At 38.3% G+C, this 20,281-nt stretch overlaps 2 protein-coding genes across 2 annotated transcripts; one reads left to right on the plus strand and one right to left on the minus strand.

Annotated features, from left to right (window-relative positions):
• Positions 1–173: 173 nt before the first annotated feature.
• ecsit (ECSIT signaling integrator) lies at positions 174–7,034 on the plus strand. The gene is made up of 8 exons (XM_079867771.1): positions 174–257; positions 1,398–1,588; positions 1,680–2,094; positions 2,172–2,395; positions 3,470–3,527; positions 3,853–4,001; positions 6,317–6,437; positions 6,534–7,034. The coding sequence occupies exons 2-8, from the start codon at positions 1,451–1,453 to the stop codon at positions 6,779–6,781; spliced, it is 1,353 nt and encodes a 450-aa protein (XP_079723897.1). The 5' UTR covers positions 174–257; positions 1,398–1,450; the 3' UTR covers positions 6,782–7,034.
• Positions 7,035–7,591: 557 nt separating this feature from the next.
• Positions 7,592–20,238, minus strand: LOC307156416 (uncharacterized protein). Its single transcript, XM_079867749.1, has 8 exons — positions 20,135–20,238; positions 18,110–18,170; positions 13,718–16,491; positions 12,345–12,656; positions 8,990–9,030; positions 8,749–8,807; positions 8,346–8,648; positions 7,592–8,269 (listed from the first exon to the last, which is right to left on the minus strand). The coding sequence occupies exons 3-8, from the start codon at positions 16,388–16,390 to the stop codon at positions 8,250–8,252; spliced, it is 3,408 nt and encodes a 1,135-aa protein (XP_079723875.1). The 5' UTR covers positions 16,391–16,491; positions 18,110–18,170; positions 20,135–20,238; the 3' UTR covers positions 7,592–8,249.
• Between the last annotated feature and the right edge of the window lie 43 nt (positions 20,239–20,281).

Consider the following 20,281-nt stretch of genomic DNA (forward strand, 5'->3'; position numbering starts at 1 on the left):
TCCCCCACTTACAAACCCCGGTTAATGAAAAAGTAAAAACATAACTTTGACAGCTTCATCTAGTTTTCACCCAATACCGTTCTGCCATCTAGTGCTGATTGCGTGAATAACACGCCCGGAACCAATGGGAGTGGAACGTTCTTCGGGACGTTTCATGGGGGGAAGTTGAACGACGACGCACCAGGAGCAGGAAGTCAGCCGGTGCGTGTTTGAAGGAGACTTGACAGCAGAAAGAAATCTGAGTGGATTTAGTGACCGTGAGTATTGATAAAGTATTGTTTAGCGTTTCCTTGCCATTTTATTTCATTGTTTTATTGTATAGGCTCATTACATTTATAGAAAACGTCAGTTGTAAATGGCACAATAATGTGATTTAAATTATATAATTACTTCTATAGGCTTTAAATTATATTTCTCTGAGACAGACAGACAGACAGACAGACAGACAGATAGATAGGTAGATAGATAGATAGATAGATAGATAGATAGATAGATAGATAGATAGATAGATAGATAAATAGACAGACAGACATATAGATAGATAGACAAACAGACAGACAGATAAATAGATGGATGATAGATAGATAGATAGATAGATGCACAATAATGTGATAATTTATGCATTATATAATTACTAATTAACCTAAGATTAACGGACAGATAGATAGATAGATAGATAGATAGATAGATAGATAGATAGATAGACAGATAGATAGACAGACAGACAGACAGACAGACAGACAGACAGATGCACAATAATGTGATTGTTTTTGCATTATATAATTACTAATTAACCTAAGTTTAATGAGCATACAGATAGATAGATAGATAGATAGATAGATAGATAGATAGATAGATAGACAGACAGACATATAGATAGACAAAAAGACAGATAGATGGATAGATAGATGGATGGATAGATAGATAGATAGATAGATAGATAGATAGATAGATAGATAGATAGATAGATAGATAGATAGATGCACAATAATGTGATAATTTATGCATTATATAATTACTAATTAACCTAAGATTAACGGACAGATAGATAGATAGATAGATAGATAGACAGACAGACAGACAGATGCACAATAATGTGATTGTTTTTGCATTATATAATTACTAATTAACCTAAGTTTAATGAGCATACAGATAGATAGATAGATAGATAGATAGATAGACAGACAGACATATAGATAGACAAAAAGACAGATAGATGGATAGATAGATGGATGGATAGATAGATAGATGGATAGATAGATGGATGGATAGATAGATACATTCTCTAGATTCTTAGATTCTCTAAGATAATATAGATATAAATCGATAAATTATTACATTTAAAATATATAGTAATACTCTGATAGTGATGTTTGTGTGTGTCGTTTCCTTTCTAGGTTAATTTCAGCACATTTGTAATTGATCTGCTGTGGTTTGTGATGTCATAATCATGAACGCTCCTCGTCATCTGTTTCGGATCCAGTGCATTGGGTGCGTTACACGCTTTCTGGGGACACCCGTACAACGAGTGACCCCGCCCGGTGGAGCACATCTGCAAACCCCTGGATCACAGCACAGGAACGGCCAGGTATCTGCTCACCTCTGAGTAATGCTGCTTTATAGTCTGTGCGCACCTGCGTTAATGCCTGTGTTCTTCTGTCCTTTTTTGTTCCTCCAAGTTTTTGAGGTCATTCCATTGCAGTGCAGTTTGTTCCACGAGTCGCCCAAACCAGACGGAGTTTGAAAAGGCAGTTGAACATCCGACGCAACATAAAGACAAAACTTTGATCAGACATGATGATTTATTTGAGCGAGCTGCTAGAGACTCAAAGACCAAAGCTGATTTTAACAGGGTCGTGGATGTTTTCAACAAAGCGGACATTCGGCGAAGAGGACATGTGGAGTTTATTTATGCTGCCCTGAAGAAGATGCCAGAATTCGGAGTAGAACGAGACATTGCCGTTTACAACAAACTCCTAGATGTGTTTCCGAAAGAGGTGTTTGTGCCACAGAACTTCATACAGAGGATGTTCAACCACTACCCGCGACAGCAAGAGTGTGGCGTGCAGCTGCTGGAGCAGATGGAGAATTATGGTGTGTGTCTGTGTTTTTGTAAGAGAGAAAGCAAAACTGGTGCATTGCTTTAATGATTTCCTTCTTAATTTTAACAGGTATCATACCCAATGTGGAGACCAAAGTTTTATTGGCTCAGATATTCGGGGAAAAGAGTCATCCCATGAGGAAGTACCAGCGTATCATGTACTGGTTCCCCAGATTCAAGCACGCAAACCCCTTCCCCGTCCCACACGTGCTCCCCAGTGACCCAGTAGAACTCGCTCGATTCAGTCTTACCCGGATTGCAGATGACCCGGATGCTAAAGTAACGATCTATCAGGTGATCCTTTAATTTACTGCTTTGCGCTGTCATGAAACCCTTAGTTACCATTGCATCACACAAGCAGAACTTGTTCAGAAGTTTGTGGTCTGTGAAATTGTTTAATGTTTTTCAAAGAAGTCTCTTATTCTCAATTCGATTTTTATCTAAAATATTTAGAAATATTATTACAATTTAGAACAACTGTTTTCTATTTTATAATATTTGAAAATGCAATCTATTCCTGTGATCAAAGCTGAATTTTCAGCATCATTACTCCAGTCTTCAGTGTCACATGATCCTTCAGAAATCATTATAATAAGCTGATTTGATGCTTAAGGATCATTTCAGTTCTTTACAATAAGGTTCTGTTTGGTTCCAATTTTATCCCATTTATTAATCGTAGTTAATGTTAAGTTATAAAATACATCTTTGTTAGTTCGTTATCAAAGGTCCATTAAATAATATTTACAGATACAACTTTTGATTTTAATAATGTACTAGTAAATTTTTAAAATGAACATTAAGTTGTTTCAAACCTATATGAGTTTATTTCTTCTGCTGAACACAAAAGAAGGTATTTTGAAGAACGTTGGTAACTAGACAGTTGACGGCACCCATTGACTCCCATTATTGTGTTTTTTCCCTAATATGGAAGTCAATGGCTACCGTCAATAGTTACCAACATTCTTCAAAATATCTTCTTATGTGTTCAATAGAAGTTAGAAATTCATACAGGTTTGGAACAACTTGAGGGTGTGTGAATGACGACAGAATTTATCTACAACAGAACTATTCCTTTAACTAATGTAGTTAAATAATGTTAACAACTGGAACCTTATTGTAAAGTGTTACCAATGTTTCTTATTAATATCACTGTTGAAAACATTAATATTTTTGTGGAAACTTTACAAGTTACATTATAAATGCATATTGTAGTTTTTGATCAATATAATGTGTTCTTGCTGAATAAAAGTATTAATGTTTTTAAAAACAAAACTGACCCAAACTTTTCAACAGTAGTGTATATGTTAACTGTTTCTGGAAATAAAGGCTTTTCAGTCTGATAAATGTGCTTTATTTCACTCTTTGTAGTATCCGTCAACAGACATCACAGAGACAGGACAAGAAGTCACACGTCCTCATATTCTAGGTATGTAGCTCTTGCCATTAGTGATAATTGAACATCAGCTTTATTTAAGAAATATTCTGGGTTAAATGCATGTCATCTTTATCTCATCTGTACCTCAGATAAAGAACTTTACACTACGTTTGGCGTTCTTGATGCGCTCAAACTTGTATTTAACATGAAGGATTCATTTAAGTATGACTGTGCTGAGAACCAAATGTAGGCCTAATGCTTTTATAAGAAACATTTCTATTTTGTAATACAAAGTGTAAAACAAGTGACTGGACATCCATTTTTAAAATGGAAATTGCACACAAAACCAAGCCCATTGTTTCTTGCTTGTTATTAGGTATTCAAAGTCCAGACCAGCGCTCTCTTCTGGCTAAACACAATCCCTGCAGGCCTGTGTATGTGGAAGGCCCATTTCCACTGTGGCTCAGGAAGACTTGTGTTCATTATTTCCTACTTAAGGCAGACCCTATACCACCTGAGGAAAAGGTACCGTAACTGGGCTAATGGTGGCATTTAAAGAATTCCCTTAAAGAGGACCTATTATGTTTTTTTTTACATTTTCAACTTTCTTTACTGTGCAATGTTGCTGTTTGAGAATGAAAAGCTTTGCAAAGTTACAACCCAGTCAACATTTCCATGAGGATTTGTGATGGGCTTTCACTTGGGCCCAGAGAAATGTGTCCATCAGCTCCACATGGGTCCTATGTATGTTATCCAATGGGGGCACATGATAGGTCCATACTGGGCTCTTATTGGGGCCTATTTGGAGGTTCATTATATGAGCTCACTTGGGTCCCAAATGGGTGCTAATAATGGTACAGAGGTGGGCTACACACAAAACCCTTATGGGGCCCACATGGCTGATCACACTGGACCCTCTAATGGCACCATTATATTTTTCTTGTGGGACCACAGTGGGTGATTTCTTTAAAGGGGTGGTATAATGCCCTTTTCACAAGATATAAAATAAATCTCTGATGTCCCCAGAGTGTGTATGTGAAGTTTTAGCTCAAAATACCCCACAGATATTTTTATATAGCATGTTAAAATGGTCACTTTTTGAGGGTGAGCAACAACGCACCGTTTTTGTGTCTGTCCCTTTAAATGCAAATGAGCTGCTGCTCCCAGCACAGAGGGCGGAGCTTCAACAGCTTGTGTCCTCCCTTTGCTTTGAACTTTGAGAATTGTAACTTTGCAGATGTTGTTTGTTCAAACAGCAACATTACACACTAACTAAAGCTATAAAAGTGAAATCATAATCAACCACCCCTTTAAATATTACAGTGGGTCAAATAATGAGCTACTATGTAAAATTCACTTTTAAACTACCTGTACCTGACTAAAGAATTCCTAAAATCAGCTGATTTTATGTGGTGCTGTATATATTTTAAATTACATGATAAAATATTTCAACTGTAAAGTAAATGACTTCAACTCGCAATGTGTAAATCATGTTTTTTTTTTTATTTAACTTGAAGATAAAACCTCTTGAATGCATCAGGATGAAAAGCTTTTTCCTGTGCCTGTACGGACTCCTCAGCTTCATGCCTATAGAGTAAAGAAAGAAAAGACATAGAATTGATAATATTGGTAAAATAATAAACATTAAAGCCTAATATACCCCAAATGTGGCTCACATGGGACCCCCAGATAAACAATAATGGGCAACCGAACTGGGGCCCACAACTTTAACCAAGCTTGGGCCCACATTCAGCCCATTAAAGTGCCCACTCTGATCCCATGACCAGATGGCGCCCATAAAACCCAGATAAAACCAATGCGGGGCCCACATGCGGGGACATGTTGGCTGGGAAAGCACAAAGTCACTCCAATGTGAGTTCTTCTCTATATTAGTGCTCACTGTTGTGTAACTCCCTAAAACGCCTTCATTGTAGTCTCAAGTTTTCTTCTGTGAACAAACACATCACAATTTTCTTTATTTAAATAATTACACGACAACGAAATACTAAAAACAGAAAAGGATTTCCTTTGCTTTGTTCACGTACAGACAACAACATTAACAAAACATTCCCTGTTCACACAGATCTGCGAAACTGTCTAAAAATGCTGCATCATGCATGCCAGGCCTGTAGTTGGCGATGTCACTTTGTTAAAGAAACACTACGCACCTATGGATTAAACACATAATGTGCATGACGTCACTGTTTTCACAAATTCACATTTTTGTAGTTTAAACAGACACTATAACGGTATAATTTTCAAAAACTTGCACTTTCACGATTTCGCAAACCCGATTTCAAATGTTTGCGTTTATAGGCCCCTAAAACGCTGTTGTTGTGTACATGAACGACCAAAAAAAGTTTTCCGTTTTTAGCTGAAAACAGTGTCATGCAAATGGCCCCTAAGTCGTACGCGAAGTAAAGGCCTGGTTGAGTTGCGTTAGTAGTGTGTTAAAACTCGTGGTTATGGTAAGGAGCGGGACATTTCTGAAACATGATTAAAGCGGTTGACCAATCACAACACACTTGTCCAGCCGACCAATCATAGCAAATTGCGCTTTTCAGAAGGAGGGGCTTCATAGAGACAGGAACTAAACAGAGCCATATTGACAGACTGGGAAGAGAGGAGCTGCAACAATGTCGAATATGTGATAAATAATGTGTTTTTTTAAACATTCAAGAATGAAAACCTATTCTAGTAGATCCCAAAAACAAAATCAAGTAAAAGGGCATAATATGACCTCTTCAATAAATAATACTTAAAAGAATGCAACAATACATAGTAAAATTAAGAATTAATTTACATTCTGGATTATGCATTAGCATCTGGTCTTCTTGTAGGTTGAGGAAGACTTTGACCCCGAGCTGATTGGTCCAGAGCAGAGTCTCTTCTATCCTCAGCGAGTGGAACTCGACCTGGAAAGAGACATTGGTGATGATGAGAGTTTCAATGTGGATGACGGTGAGACGCATATATTGCATTGTCAAATTGGCTTGAATGAAGTGATTTGCATATCACCAATTATACACAATGATTTGTGTTCATTTGATCCTGCAGTGGAAGAGGGGCTGGTTTACGCCATGTGTATGGCCGGTCAGGGTGACCAAGCCACTCTGTCTCAGTGGATTTCTGGTCTACAGGAGACCTGTCCCATATTGGGCCAGATCCCCACTGTGTTCCGTTTGGAATCTGGACCTCGGGAACTGCAAACCTCGTCAGATGCTCAGCAAACCCCTGAGCAGGAGGTTGAAATAGATCAGATTATTGAAGATGAACCACAGCGCTCACAAAGAGTGAACCAGTGAGAGTTGTTTCACAATGCCATGCCATGCATTTTATTAAGATCTCAAGTGAGATCTACTAGAGTGTGGTTGCATTACATGAATCTAAAATTATTTAATTTAGTTATCAGGTACTGACTGATGTTTTACCAGTTCCACACTATTTTTGAATTGAGATCGGTCTACATTATGCAAAGTCGTTTTATGATGTGTAAGTGTAAATGCGTCATGACCTGATCTGGCAGTGCAATAAAATAAACATTTCTCCAATGATTTGATTTTATGTGCATTATTTAATATAATATAATTTCTGTTTTTTAGTGCTCATTTTAAGTTAAGTATTAGTGTTTAGTCAGAACAATTTTAGTTGTACTATTCTAAGAAAAGTAGACCTATATTTTTAGCCAAACTTCTAAGCAATCGCTAAAATATTCAGCAACATCTCGGTCATAAAAAGGTGCATATAAAGGGCATGCTAAGCTAATTAACATTTTAAATTACAGACAAGCAAACAAAATGACTTATTAGGTACAACAGATGTGGACTGAAGAGGGAAGCAGAATTTATTACAAATTTTACTTGTCCTTGGCTTAGTTGTAAAGACTAACAAACTATGTTTGTTAAACTATATATGACCTTTGATGATTTAATCCTTGGGCTTTTTTTCAAACCTGTTTTCTATGTGTATAGATATTTGTCCAACATAAATTACATTTTATTGTGCATTTATAAACTCATGAGGAAGAAAAAGCAATACCCTGTTCAGACAGAAATTCTTAAGATAAAAAACAAACAAACATGGAAAGTCAAAAAGGGGTAAATGAATGAAGATTAAAGTAAAGATATCAAAATAATATATACATTATGCAGTGCAACGATTTATTACAAAAAGAAAATAACAAATTTTTTGCAAATTGCACAATCTGTACAGATACTGAAAACACATGGTCAAAATGCAATTCTTAAGATAATATATTCCAGTTGTTTGTGCATGTGAGAATGTTTTTACATATCTTATTTGGTAACCTCATTTACAGGTCTTTCCATGATTCTGAATATTACCCAAATTAAAAAGTACATTTAATGAGGCTCAGTAGCACATCAGTAAGAAAAGGGTAGAATCAACATTTCAATATCCTCCTATCACTAAAAAAGATATTAATCTACTACATAAAAGACTACAACAAAACTGATAGTACTTACTGTACAATTCGTAATAAAACATAATCTTTACACACATTTGTGCAAGGAAGATCAATAAGGCAGGAGAAAAATATTTAAAGTCAGGTCTCATTTGATCAAATGATAAATATAGTATATATTTAGTGTACAATTGGTATGCATTTAACAAAAGTAATACCCATAATAATAAATAAATCAGCCATTCCTTGGCTCATCTCAGGTTCATAAAGGCAGTTAATGCAGCAGAATAAAAGAATGCGTTTCATCTCGACTGTCCTCTGTCAGTTCACTCACGTCTTTATCTTCAGTTTTAACCGGGCAGTTGAAACTCTGTTCAGAAAAATTAATCATAAAATGAATTATTACTTATTTTCAAAGCCAGACTGAATGTAGATCTCCCTGTTACCTGTAGGAGCTCTGCGTCGCTGTTGAAGCTGGTGTGTGATGAAGTGCTCGCGGACGGCCACCTGTTTATCCCAGGCATCCAGAATGCCTTGACGTTCAAGCTCTCCCAATGATAGTGTATTAGGATGCACCTCCTCAATGTGAGTCTTCGCCCCGTCCACACTGAGGGAGTACTGCTGCTCTCCACAAACCATACACACCAACAACGGGTTGACAGGATCAGAGTCCATGAGGTAGACGTTTCTCCACTCGGCCTGTGATAAAGGTCCTTCCATTGCATGATTTGGTGCAACGCTTGACTCCTCTTAAAGGTGGTAAAAGATATAGTAATAAGCAGTTACCAGATAATCATTTAAACTGTTTGGCAAACTAATGGTGTGTATTAGAAAATGAATTTAAAAAACCTTGGAGTGCAGTTTGACATGGCTCAGCTAAATAGTCTAGTTGGTCTTCTGATTTTATGCTGTTTGAAAAAGAAACCAACATTATTATTTTTGATAAGATAAATGCAGTCTTGGTGAGCATAAGAGACTTCTTTCAAAACCAACATATATCATCTTACTGACCTCAAACTTTTAAACAGTAGTGTATAAAAGTGAAAAAAGACAACTTATTAAAGACAAATATTTTTGAACTACTACTCACCTCTGAACAACTGCTGATACGAAACTGGTGGTGTTCTGACCCTAGGTAGAAAAAAGGTAAGGATAATAAACATTACGTGACTTAATTTTCAAACATCAACTGTGCTCAGCGAATGGCAACACCTAATCTTTAACAAGCTCCTTGGAAGTTTAATGTATAAATGCAAGATTGTAGTTGAACAACACATTCCAGGGCCCAGTTTTCTGATGGGGCCCCTCTCTGACTGCAACAGTGGAGAAAGTTTGCTACACTTTGACTGGATCTTGGTGGACAAACAAATGTCCAACACCATCAGATTAGGATGCTAGGACAACTGTCAGATTCCTCTTAGAGGGCAGGAAGAAGACCCATAGGACCAAGCCCTGGAAGGACAAAACTTCTCATTGGTTCACATTCAGTTTCTGCCCTTCACACATCTTGAGACTGATCACTTAGTGCAATAAAAATTCCATAGGACATTATGTATGCAGCAGTGATGGCTGAAACAAAAGAATCCATCCATTCATAACCATGTATGGAAACTGATGTAAACTACAACATCCATTTCATACTTATTCATAGAAATTAGTATTCTCAGTGACAGCTATTTGTAGTACAACATCTTACACAAACTCAGCTGTTAATGTACAAATGAATGACAGTTACATCTTTTTCCATCATGTTTGAACTCCATGTGTTCAGAACATTGCCAAAGGTATTCTGGTGGTGGTTTGGACCACCATGAGAAATGCATTGGTAAAACCTTTAAGACACTGTTCTAACTGTGTGCTTTAGATCATGCAAATGAGTTCTACAGGAGAATGAAGCGTGGACCACACTGTGTGTCTCTCCTCTGATGCCAGCAGCCAATCATAGCACTGGAATGGAGAAGCGCCCAATTGCAATCTCCTCCTCATCAGAAAGGGATAACTACCCTTTCAACATTGTTCTGAGTCTCCAGTCAGTCCAGAGAGACTCTAACAGATACAAACTCGTTCTGAGTCTGTTGCCTGTAAAGGTGAGCCATTAACAGACACACCAATCTGAGTCTCTCGTCCAGAGAGACAGTAACAGACACACCAATTTCTGAGTCTCTCTCCAGCCCACGAGGGAAGAGACATTAACAGATTAACAGCATTCTGAGTCTCCGGCCTGTGAAGGAAGAGACAACAACAAATTCCATGCTCTGAGACTCTAAGAGACATTAACAAACACTATGTTCTGTAATAACAACTACAGCACGTCCCAAGTCTCTGGTCCAGAGAGGCAGAAAACACATTTGCAACAGGGTTAAGCTAAGACAAATAAACCTTCACTCCAAGGCACCTTCGTCTGCATGTTCCAGATTTTTAAGGGCCTTCTGCACCTACTTCAGGGCCTCGTATGCTTCACATTCAAGGCTCGTGGAATGTAAAATATCACTTAACCAAACCTCTTTCCAGAGACCTTGGCATTGTTGTACAATATCAGCATATGGTTTTCTAATTTACATAAGACATTATATAGCTGATGCTAGTTAATGAATAATCTTTACAATCAAGGTAACATTCCTGGCTGATGCCCCGCAATAACAGAAGGAAAAAGTCATCTGACGCTCTCATGCACACCTTAGGTGATGTGTGACCAAAACTCAAAACATATTTGGTGTCATTTAACTGGTGCCTTGTGTGAGGTTAAGTTAAACTGCTACATAGTCTAGAAGTCTAGTTATTTCTGCCACAGCGATTAAGGCACTTTTTTTAGCCTACAGTAATCGTTCAATTTAACCCTTGAATTGCTCCTCTGGGATACAAACATTTGAGGAACTGGGGGAAGGAACTAGACTAGTAAGGAGGCCCAACTCCTAAGAAAAAAGAAATGTTAAAAGGGCCTCATTCACTGCAAATATTCAGGTCAAGTTACTTGGTAGAAAAACTCTGGTATCTCACCATCTTGGTCCAAAAACAGGACCATGTATTATTTTACTCCTATTCATTACAAAACCCATCACCAACATGTTGTCCTGAAAATTCTTCCTATGTTTTCCATGACTCTAAAGTAAAGCCAGAGCACATACATGCCTGGAGGCACTGGGGCCCCACATATGGCCTCTGTACACGGCCCCAAACATGCCTCCAAAATGTTTCTGTGATATTCTGGTGCTGAGGTATTGCTGGGGCCCCACATGGGGCCCCCGAGAACACTGCTCACATTCAAAAAAGCCTACCCCCATGTGTCAGTGAAATCCTGGTGCTGAGATATAGCCTGGGCTCCCGGGGGACATAAAGCATGCAGTGTTATTATTAGAGGGTTTTGGTGTACTGTGATGTTTGGATGTCAGTGTAAACTCACCCTCAAGTAATTTTAAACCTGTATGACTTTCTTTCTTTGGGCCACAAAAGTCAGTTTGAAAAATGTTTAGTTAATACAATGAAAGTCAGTGGGGTCCGATGTTGACTTGTATTGTATTGGCAAAAACAGTTGAAACAGATCTTTTTTGTGTTTAGTAGAAGAAAGGAAATCATAGAGGTTTGAAACAACATGAGTAAATGATCCATTTACATGCGTGAGCCCCTGATAATGATAGTTTGTACGGCGCTGTGCAAACCACAAATTGGTTCAACAGATCTGTCACAAAAGTAAACAAGCGCATGATCAGTGGGATGTGTGCGTGGGTATCGCAGTCCCACTCTAACTCACAGCGGTACTGCACTTTAGTCTTTTTTGCTTTTAGAATAATCTGTGAATAAAGGGGGATGTTACTGCGGTTTTGAAATTGTGTTTTTATTTGCGTCCCTTTCTTTATCTGCAATTAGACCACCGTTCAAAAGTTTGGAATCAGTAGGATTTTTATTGTTCTTGAAAGAAGTCTCTTATGCTCTTATAATCCGCATTTATTTGATCAAAAACAAGAATAAAAACAGTAATATTATGAACTATCTTTATCATTTAAAATGACTTTTCTATTTTAATATATTTTAAAAAGTAATTTATTCCTGTGATCAAAGCTGAATTTTCAGCATCATTACTACAGTCTTCAGTGTCACATGATCCTTAAGAAATTATTATAATATTCCAATTTGCTTCTTAAGTAACATTTCTTATAATTATCAATGTTGAGAAGAGTTGTGCTACTTAATATTTTTGTGGAAACAATGAATTTTTTTTTTTAGGATTCTTTGATGAATAGAACAAATAGAACAACCTTTATTTTCTATACAAATCTTTGGTAACATTATTAATTTCTTTACTGAGACATTTTGATCCATTTAATGCATCCTTGCTGCATAAAAGTATGAATTTCTTTAAAAACAAATCTTACTGACCGCAATCTTTTGAATGGTACTGTCTATAAATAAGATCAAATAAATCTATCAGGTTTAAAAAAAATAATTACCGATGACTGGCCTTGTGGAGGGAGTTTTGTCTTCCGAAGCTTTCTTACATTTGCTGCCTTTCTTGCTCTTTGCTCCTGTTTCTTGATCCTCCATTGCATGCGTCTTCTACGTATAACCTCCTGTGGATCACTTTGTGGATTTGGCGTTACCACTATCTGGCTTCTGTGAGTTCTTGATTTATCTGTAGGTTGTGGACCTGGAGATTTGGTGCACCTTCTTCTTGTCTTCTGAATGGGGATCTGTCTGCATGTGGAAGTGTCCTGGGACATGGCTAGCAGTAGAGTTGTGCTGGGTGTTTTTTTCTGGGAAGTCTGTGAAAGGAGTGTAGTTTGATTTCAGAAATGATTCTAATGAGTCAGTTCTTGTAAGTGAATCAAACACATAAAGCTTTCAACAAAATGTTTACACTTGGTGCATTTTGGTCAATGGGATCACAAGTAGACAACGCTAAATACAGGTGCAAACGGGGTCTAAAAAGTTTTGAGCTTGTCCACTTTCGAAAACGCATTAGACCGCATTAGCTTATGTGGTTGAATGTTTTCAAACAGTCACAAAAGACCATCTACTCTCCGCCTAATGCGTAAACATTATGGGAAGCGCAGTAGCCAGACGGTATTTAAACTTTGTCGGTTGGAGACCCAAGTTTAGTTTGAAGACAAAAAACGTACCAAGCACAATGTTCTCTCACTATTCTTGATTTCTTACACTCACTCACATCGTTCGGCTGGTCTTGCGGCTGTCAGAGCGGAAACGAAAGCTGCTGCCCTTTGTATGTTTTTCCATTCAGATGTGAACTGCGCAAGTTTATTTTGTCCATTAGATCGAAAGATCTGAAGAAGAAAAAACACCCATAGACCCTCCCCTCGAACAGAAGTGGTTGAAAGTGGACAAAAGAGACGGATTAAAACACCTGGTGTAAACGGTAACGTGTCTCCCATGTCTACTTGTGATCCGATCGACCAAAACGCATCTTAATACCAGGGATAAGGGCCTCAGATTTAAATCAGGCAGTTACTTACTAGTTGTTCATATGACAACATATAGTTGATGATTTACTGTACATTATGCAGTTTTTTTGCTGTTCAGTATTCTTGTTTAATATATAGTTAACGCCAAAATGACTGGGAACAGTTATTAAGACACATATGTAAGCATTACTGCAAGAACTGTTTTAAATTTGTTTATTATTAAAATTATCTCATTATTTGGTTGACAAATAATGAGATATTTGTCCCCCATGTTTATTCCTTAAAATAACTAAAACAATTGGTAAATGTAACCATTATGGAATTGGGTTTAAAAAAAAAAAAAAAAAAAAACTCACTTGGCCCAGACCTGACATCAATGCTAAGCAAACATCAATGCGACTCACCTGTGGAGCCAGATTGCGAAGAACTGCATTTTTGGCTGCATCTTCGTTGGCTTTTCTGGCCCGCTGTTGTCTCTTCATTAACCTCCAATACTCTCTCTTTCGTTGAAGCTCATCGCTCTCACCAAGCTTCTGATTGTGCGAGGCCTGTGAAGGGTAGGACTGCTTGGGATCTGCTCCATCATCACTGAACGTCTGTGTGTTTCTGCACTGAGGTTGCACAGCCACTGGAGAAAGGGCATGACCTCCATCTGCAGTGCCTTGGCAGAAGTTATAAGACATTTGATTGCTAGTGTCCTCTAAGGTTAATGCTTTAGGACTCAATTTGATATCTTTAAGGCTATCCTCTGAGACGTTACACTCTAATAAGACGTTTTGTAGTAAAGAAATATTTGGCTTTGCATTTTCAGATGTAAGAAGGTCATCTTCATTTAGCCGAAGAGACTCATTTGCACTCTTAATATGCATTTCAGTGGCTTCCGGTGTGCAAACTGACTCCTCCAGAAGCTTTTTCATGGAGGCCACAGCCTGAAGAGTGGTGGCATGATGGTTCGCAGCTGCTGGAGGTTCAATGTGTGACTCTAAGGATGGACAGGGTGAAGGTTTGCCATCTTTGATACAGGGAGTAATTTCTGGGATGGAAAATACAGCATGTATAGGAGGATTGATGTGTTCTTTTATTGGGGTTAGGGCACTGGTTGAAGAGTCACAAACTGTTTTGGTAATGGATGAAGTAATACTGTCCCTTTTGTTTGACTTCTTGTTGTGCTCTCTCTGCTTTAACACCGAAACCTTCGACCTAAGCAGACCATTTCCTAGCCGGGCAGCCCGACTAGCCCTTTGCTCTCGTTTCTTTATCCTCCAGTACTCCCTCAAACGAGCGATCCTTTCTTCTTCTGTTTCGGACTGGATAGTGACTGTCATACTGCCCATAACTGCACCTCTGTCCAAGCTAGACTTTACCAGAGAGTTTTGATTAGCCTTGGAAACATTGCATGGAGCGGAAACTAGCTTTGTGTCTGGATGAGCATCTGAATATCGGGGCGAACTTACTTGAACCTGGAGTCTTACCTTTTCGATGCATTTCACATTGGAAAAGTCATGACTTGCAGGTAGAGAAGACTCAGATGTTGTCTTTGAAGTGGAGACCGCCACTGTGCCATCTTCTTGGATAAAACCACCAATTGTGTCAGAGGAACTTGCAAATGCACCTGCTCTGCTCACTTGAGCCCCACACATCTGATTGAAACTGTTGTGGCAGCGTCTCCCACGATGCTTAAGTGCGCCTTGTTCCTTCAATCGTGCTTTCACCGCTGTAGACAGCCTTGCTCTCTGCTCACGCTTTTTAATTCGCCAGTACTCCTTCTGTCTGGCATGCCGATCCTCGGGAGACTCGACTTTGGAAGCGCCAAGGAAAGAGTTCCTTGTTGGCTTTTGACAACGTCTCTTCTGAGTATGTGCAAAATGGGGCACTTTGGATTTGTTGAGAGCTTGGGTAGAACTCGAGGATGGTTGCAAAATACCAGAGGATGAAGCAGTATGGTTTGGTTTAGTGTCCTGAACATGTAGTTGTGTCCAAGAACCAATACATTTTGCTCCAAATGACTGTTGATTGAGGCATTTGGGATTCACTGAGTTGAGGTTGATTCCTCTAAAGGCCTTACTGTTAGCAGGAGAAGAAACAGTCACGATACAGGAAGATTGTCCTTGTCCGAGACTCCTTTCTCTGTCCCGTGCCAGCTTTGCAGCACGCTTTGCTCTCTGCTCTCTCTTTTTGATGCGCCAGTTCTCTCTACGCTTAGCAGCCATCTCTTCTTCAGTCATAGCCACTCTGGTGTTGTGCTTTGAAGCAAAGGCACATGTTCTTCTCTTAGAGATGTGACTGCGGACGAAACTCTGCTCTTTACGAACCTTACATTCTGCAGAGGTCAAGGGTCTGAGACAGTTCTGAGGCTTATTTTGGTTGTTGTGCACTGGTAAAACCATGGGTACATGGCTTTGTGGAGATGTTGCTAATTGTTTCCCCATAAGGGATAACATGCTTGCTTTAGTTTTTTGAGTACGAATGCTATTTGGATGCAACTCGATGCATGTTGTAGGCCCTGAGTAGCCTATTGGACAGAGAGACTCAACTGTTTTAGCATCTGTGTTTGATGACTCTGTAACTGAGGACTTTTCATTGTCCATTACACCCTTCAGGGAATTTGTGCTTGTTTCTGGGAATTTAGGTAAGACATGTTTGAGCTTAGTCTTTTGAAACCATTTCTCTTTTTGGCATGGTACCATAGTTGCATTACACTCAGATTCTGACAGACCTGAGCTGGAAGAGTTTCTAGGAGCATCAGTATCTCCAAGTTCATGATTATGTAGAGTGGGATCATTGTCGACTTTGTGAATCTGCAAGGAGGGCTCATCACTAACAAAGGACATGCAAAACCCCAGATTTTCATTTTTGGCAGATGACTTTCTTGCCCTCTGCTCTCTTTTCTTGCTCCTCCAATACTCCCTTTTGCGGGCGAGAGTGACATCATCAAACTCTGCTGCTGGTTGATAACGACGTTTAGAGAAAGTCTTGCATGACATGGCTGCTGATTGGTTATCAACCGCTGGATTACGTCTTCTTAGGCAGGGCAAAACCTGCTCTAAACGGGATTTCTGTGGGGTCACATCTTTCATTTAAGCGAAGCGGTCTCTCAAGGTCTTTCAGTTTAGATTGATTTTGCATGCAGTGCTTGAGGCATACGGTCCATTTTTCAGAAAAACCAAGAGTAGGTGACCTGTAGGGAAAACAGAAACAGTTAATGAATTAATCAATTTGAGGAGTTTGATTTGATGAATAATGGGAGACAGATTTGTAAAACACATGATCTCAAAATGTTCACTAACTCATAAGTATGAGGCTACACTTCAGCAACAAAATAATAAAATGGAAACCAATTGGAATTAAAATTGACAAGGGTAATTATTTAGAATAGTAAAATAATTGTAGTACACAATATTACTCCATACACGGTTAAAAAAACAATATGATTAAAAGCACTGGCTCTGATTTAACAGTCAAACAACTGAACTACATGAGGAATAAAACAGAAATAAAACAGGAATAAAATCTATCAAATAAAATCGATATATGCAAAGCTGATATGCAAAGGTGAAAAAAAAAAAAAAAAAGGAGTTGCTGGTTTTGCTCTGTATTACGTCAAATAGGCAACATTACAACATCCACCACATTCCATTGCTATAGCAACCACCCAGAGCAATAACGTAGGGATGCAAATACACATGCCATATATATATTTCAAACTGTGTGTAAATAACCTAAACTTAACTTTCTGTAAAAGTTTTTTGAAACATTAAAGCAATGATTTGACAAGCCAACATTCAAAGATTGTCATGATGAATTTTACTTTTGTAGTTCACATTAAAATTTGATGTGAAATATTCCAGATGATATAAGCAGATTAAGGGTTAAAAATAGTGGACGTAAAAGGGAGGATGGAGGACGGGGACCAACAGTGCACTTTGTTGGTGGTTGTGACAAAATCCTTAATTGTGATATACGTGACCATGAAGAAACAATGGGTCCCTGTAGTCGTCCACAGGCATGAAACTCAGGTTGGGACCCTCCAGTACATTTATTCATTTAGCAGATCCTTTCATCCAAAGTGATCTACAAAATAAGGAACCTTGCCATCAATTTATCATAAGAGCAATATACACGGGGCATAATGCCAGGTTTCAAGTGAAACCTGGAGTAGTACATTGTAGATACATCAAATAAGACGTATGTGGGGGTAAGAGGAAGTCTGGGGCCCCGGGGGAATGTGTGTCTGCAATTCTGACATGAATATATAAGGAACATCAAGCACTGCCTTAAGTTACAACTTTTGACATTAAAGCAATTAAATTTAGATCTATGCTTCAGAAAAAGTGGGGACAAATTTGAATAAACTTTATTCAATATTTTTTGTCACTTTTTTAGTCAAGAAATATCTGAAGACAACCGGAACTTGGTCCGCAACCATTACATTTAAACCATTACATTTAATGGTCACTTTGTTTACCTCCATCTTGGTACTTTGTGCTTTTCAAGCCATCTTTGCGATTATGTATTGCAGCATTTTTTATGTTACCATTTCTTTATGTGGAATCATATTTTAGTACTGCTTGCAAGTTGCTTTTCATAAAAACATATGCAAATATGAATAAATGTAAAATCAGTGTCACACATGGAGCTCAGAAGTAATTTACCAAAGTTCGTTTAGTGTTTTATTCAGAGCGGTTGATAACATATTACAAGTATCTGCATATGATTGGCGAAGTGCACTATTGCATGGCATTTTGTGAAGCAGCTACTGACAAAACTACTCCTATAGTTTATTTCTGGAAGCTTACCTTTATACAGAGACTACTTATTCCTACCGGCCTCAGTTATTGCAGATGAATCAGCAGATCACTTTATGAGAAAAAAAACAAAAAAACATAGTACAGCAAGATTACAAAGTTTCAACTTTCAAACTGTGATGCACATGAGAAACAATGGCATTGGACGCCAGTAATCTTGAGTCATTGTGAGTGCCCAAACAACAAGTTTGAGATTTAAGAACTATGACGAAGAAGATTTTAATCAAATCCTGAAATTTCAGTTTGCTCTTCATGGATTCAAAAGTCTTCTGGACTACTGTTTTGGGGCATTTTTGGAGCTTGATAGCATTTACGTTCACTGTATTGGAAAGACCGGCCTGCACATTCTGCAAAATATGTTTTTTTTTTTTTTGTATTCCAAGGAAAAGAGAAAATATTTTTTTCAAAATTTTTTTTGAACAACATGAGCACAAGTAAACAATGCCCAATTTTTATTTTTATTAAACTATTAATATAATAGGATCAATTGAAAGAATATAAATAAGCTAATATTAATAAAATATGTAGTAAAGGATTACTTAAAGCAGGGTTCACCAATCTCGGTTCTGGAGGGCCGATGTCCTGCAGAGTTTAGCTCCAACCCCAATTAAACACACCTGAACCAGCTAATCAAGGTCTCACTAGGCATACTAGAAACTTTCAAACAGGTGCGTTGGAGCTGGTTGGAGCTAAACTCTGCAGGACAGCGGCCCTCCAGGACCGAGATTGGTGAACCCTGACTTAAAGGGTTAGTTCACCCAAAAATTTTAATTATGTCATTAATTACTCACCCATATGTCGTTCCAAACCCGTAAGACTTTCGTTCATCTTCGGAACACAAATGAAGATCTTTTAAATAGAATCTGAGCCAGTTCTGTATTCTCCATTGACAGTCTACCACTTTGATGCTTCAAAACTAGTCCATATGAATTTCTGAAGAGACACGATCAGTTTATTCACATATTATCATTGATCAGCAAACATAAACAGAAACTCAACAGAACCTTCTTGACGACCGAGAACAAACCTTACTGGTTCTTGCAGAATTTCAAACGTGACGCGTAACACGAGAATGAACCTCATTGGTTCTTGCAGAAGCTCAAACATGCTGCGTAACACGAGAATGAACCTCACTGATTCTTGTGGAAGATCAAACATGCTGCGTAACACACAAGAATGAACCTCACTGATTCTTCTGGAAGATCAAACGTGCTGCGTAACACACAAGATTGAACCTTAATTGGTTCTTGCGGCAGATCAAACGCGCTGCGTAACACAGGAATGAACCTTATTGGTTCTCGCACATCAAGCGAACATGCTTGAGCTTCCGTTTACCAAAACTGATGTGTGAGTTTATTAATGTTCAGCATATAAAGCGATCATGTCTCTTCAAAAAATTTGGACTAAACTGCTCAATTCATATGGATTAGTCAATGAACTTTTTGAAGCGTCAAAGAGGTAATTGCGTAGCTGTCAACAGGAGAACAGAAAACTCTCAGGTTTTATAAAAATATCTCAATTTACGTACCGAAGATGAACGAAAGTCTTACAGGTTTGGAATGACTTGATTGCGAGTAATTAATGGCATAATTTTCATTTTTGGGTGAACTATTCTCATTGGTCCTTTAACTAAACTCAAACAAAGCTCAAATAGGGGACAAAAATGTTGCTGTCACTTTAAATCTTGTCTCACAATCACAGGCTGATGATTTCTGTTGTGAGTCCCTCTCCCTTCCCAACTCTCGTTTTGATGTCACATTACGTATTTATTTGTTCAAAAAGCTCATTTTCTAAAAAAAAAATCAATATAAAAGGCATCCAATAAACACTGGAGTTATTTTACTGAGCACGCTGTCTCTGTTTCCAGTGTATGACAGAGACAATGTTGTCTTCCCTATCTGCCTTTCTCACGAGCTGCTGTCTGTCTGTCTGCGCGTGGACTGTCGAGTCTTTATAGTAAAAGCACACGGCGACAAGAAGACAACACCGAGTGCGTGAAGCATGCGTTTGTTTTACCTGGTTGTGACACATAACTTTCTTTAAGCTCGGTCTCAGGACACTGCAGTCTCTTCCCGTTGGACCTTTCTTTCTATCGGTGCCTTGACAACGCTGAAAGTACCAGGATGTAGGAGCTTTTACAGCATGTGCGGATAGAGTCTTAAA

Source organism: Squalius cephalus (genome assembly GCF_949319135.1).
Source record: "Squalius cephalus genome assembly, chromosome: 3".
Classification (NCBI taxonomy): domain Eukaryota; kingdom Metazoa; phylum Chordata; class Actinopteri; order Cypriniformes; family Leuciscidae; genus Squalius; species Squalius cephalus.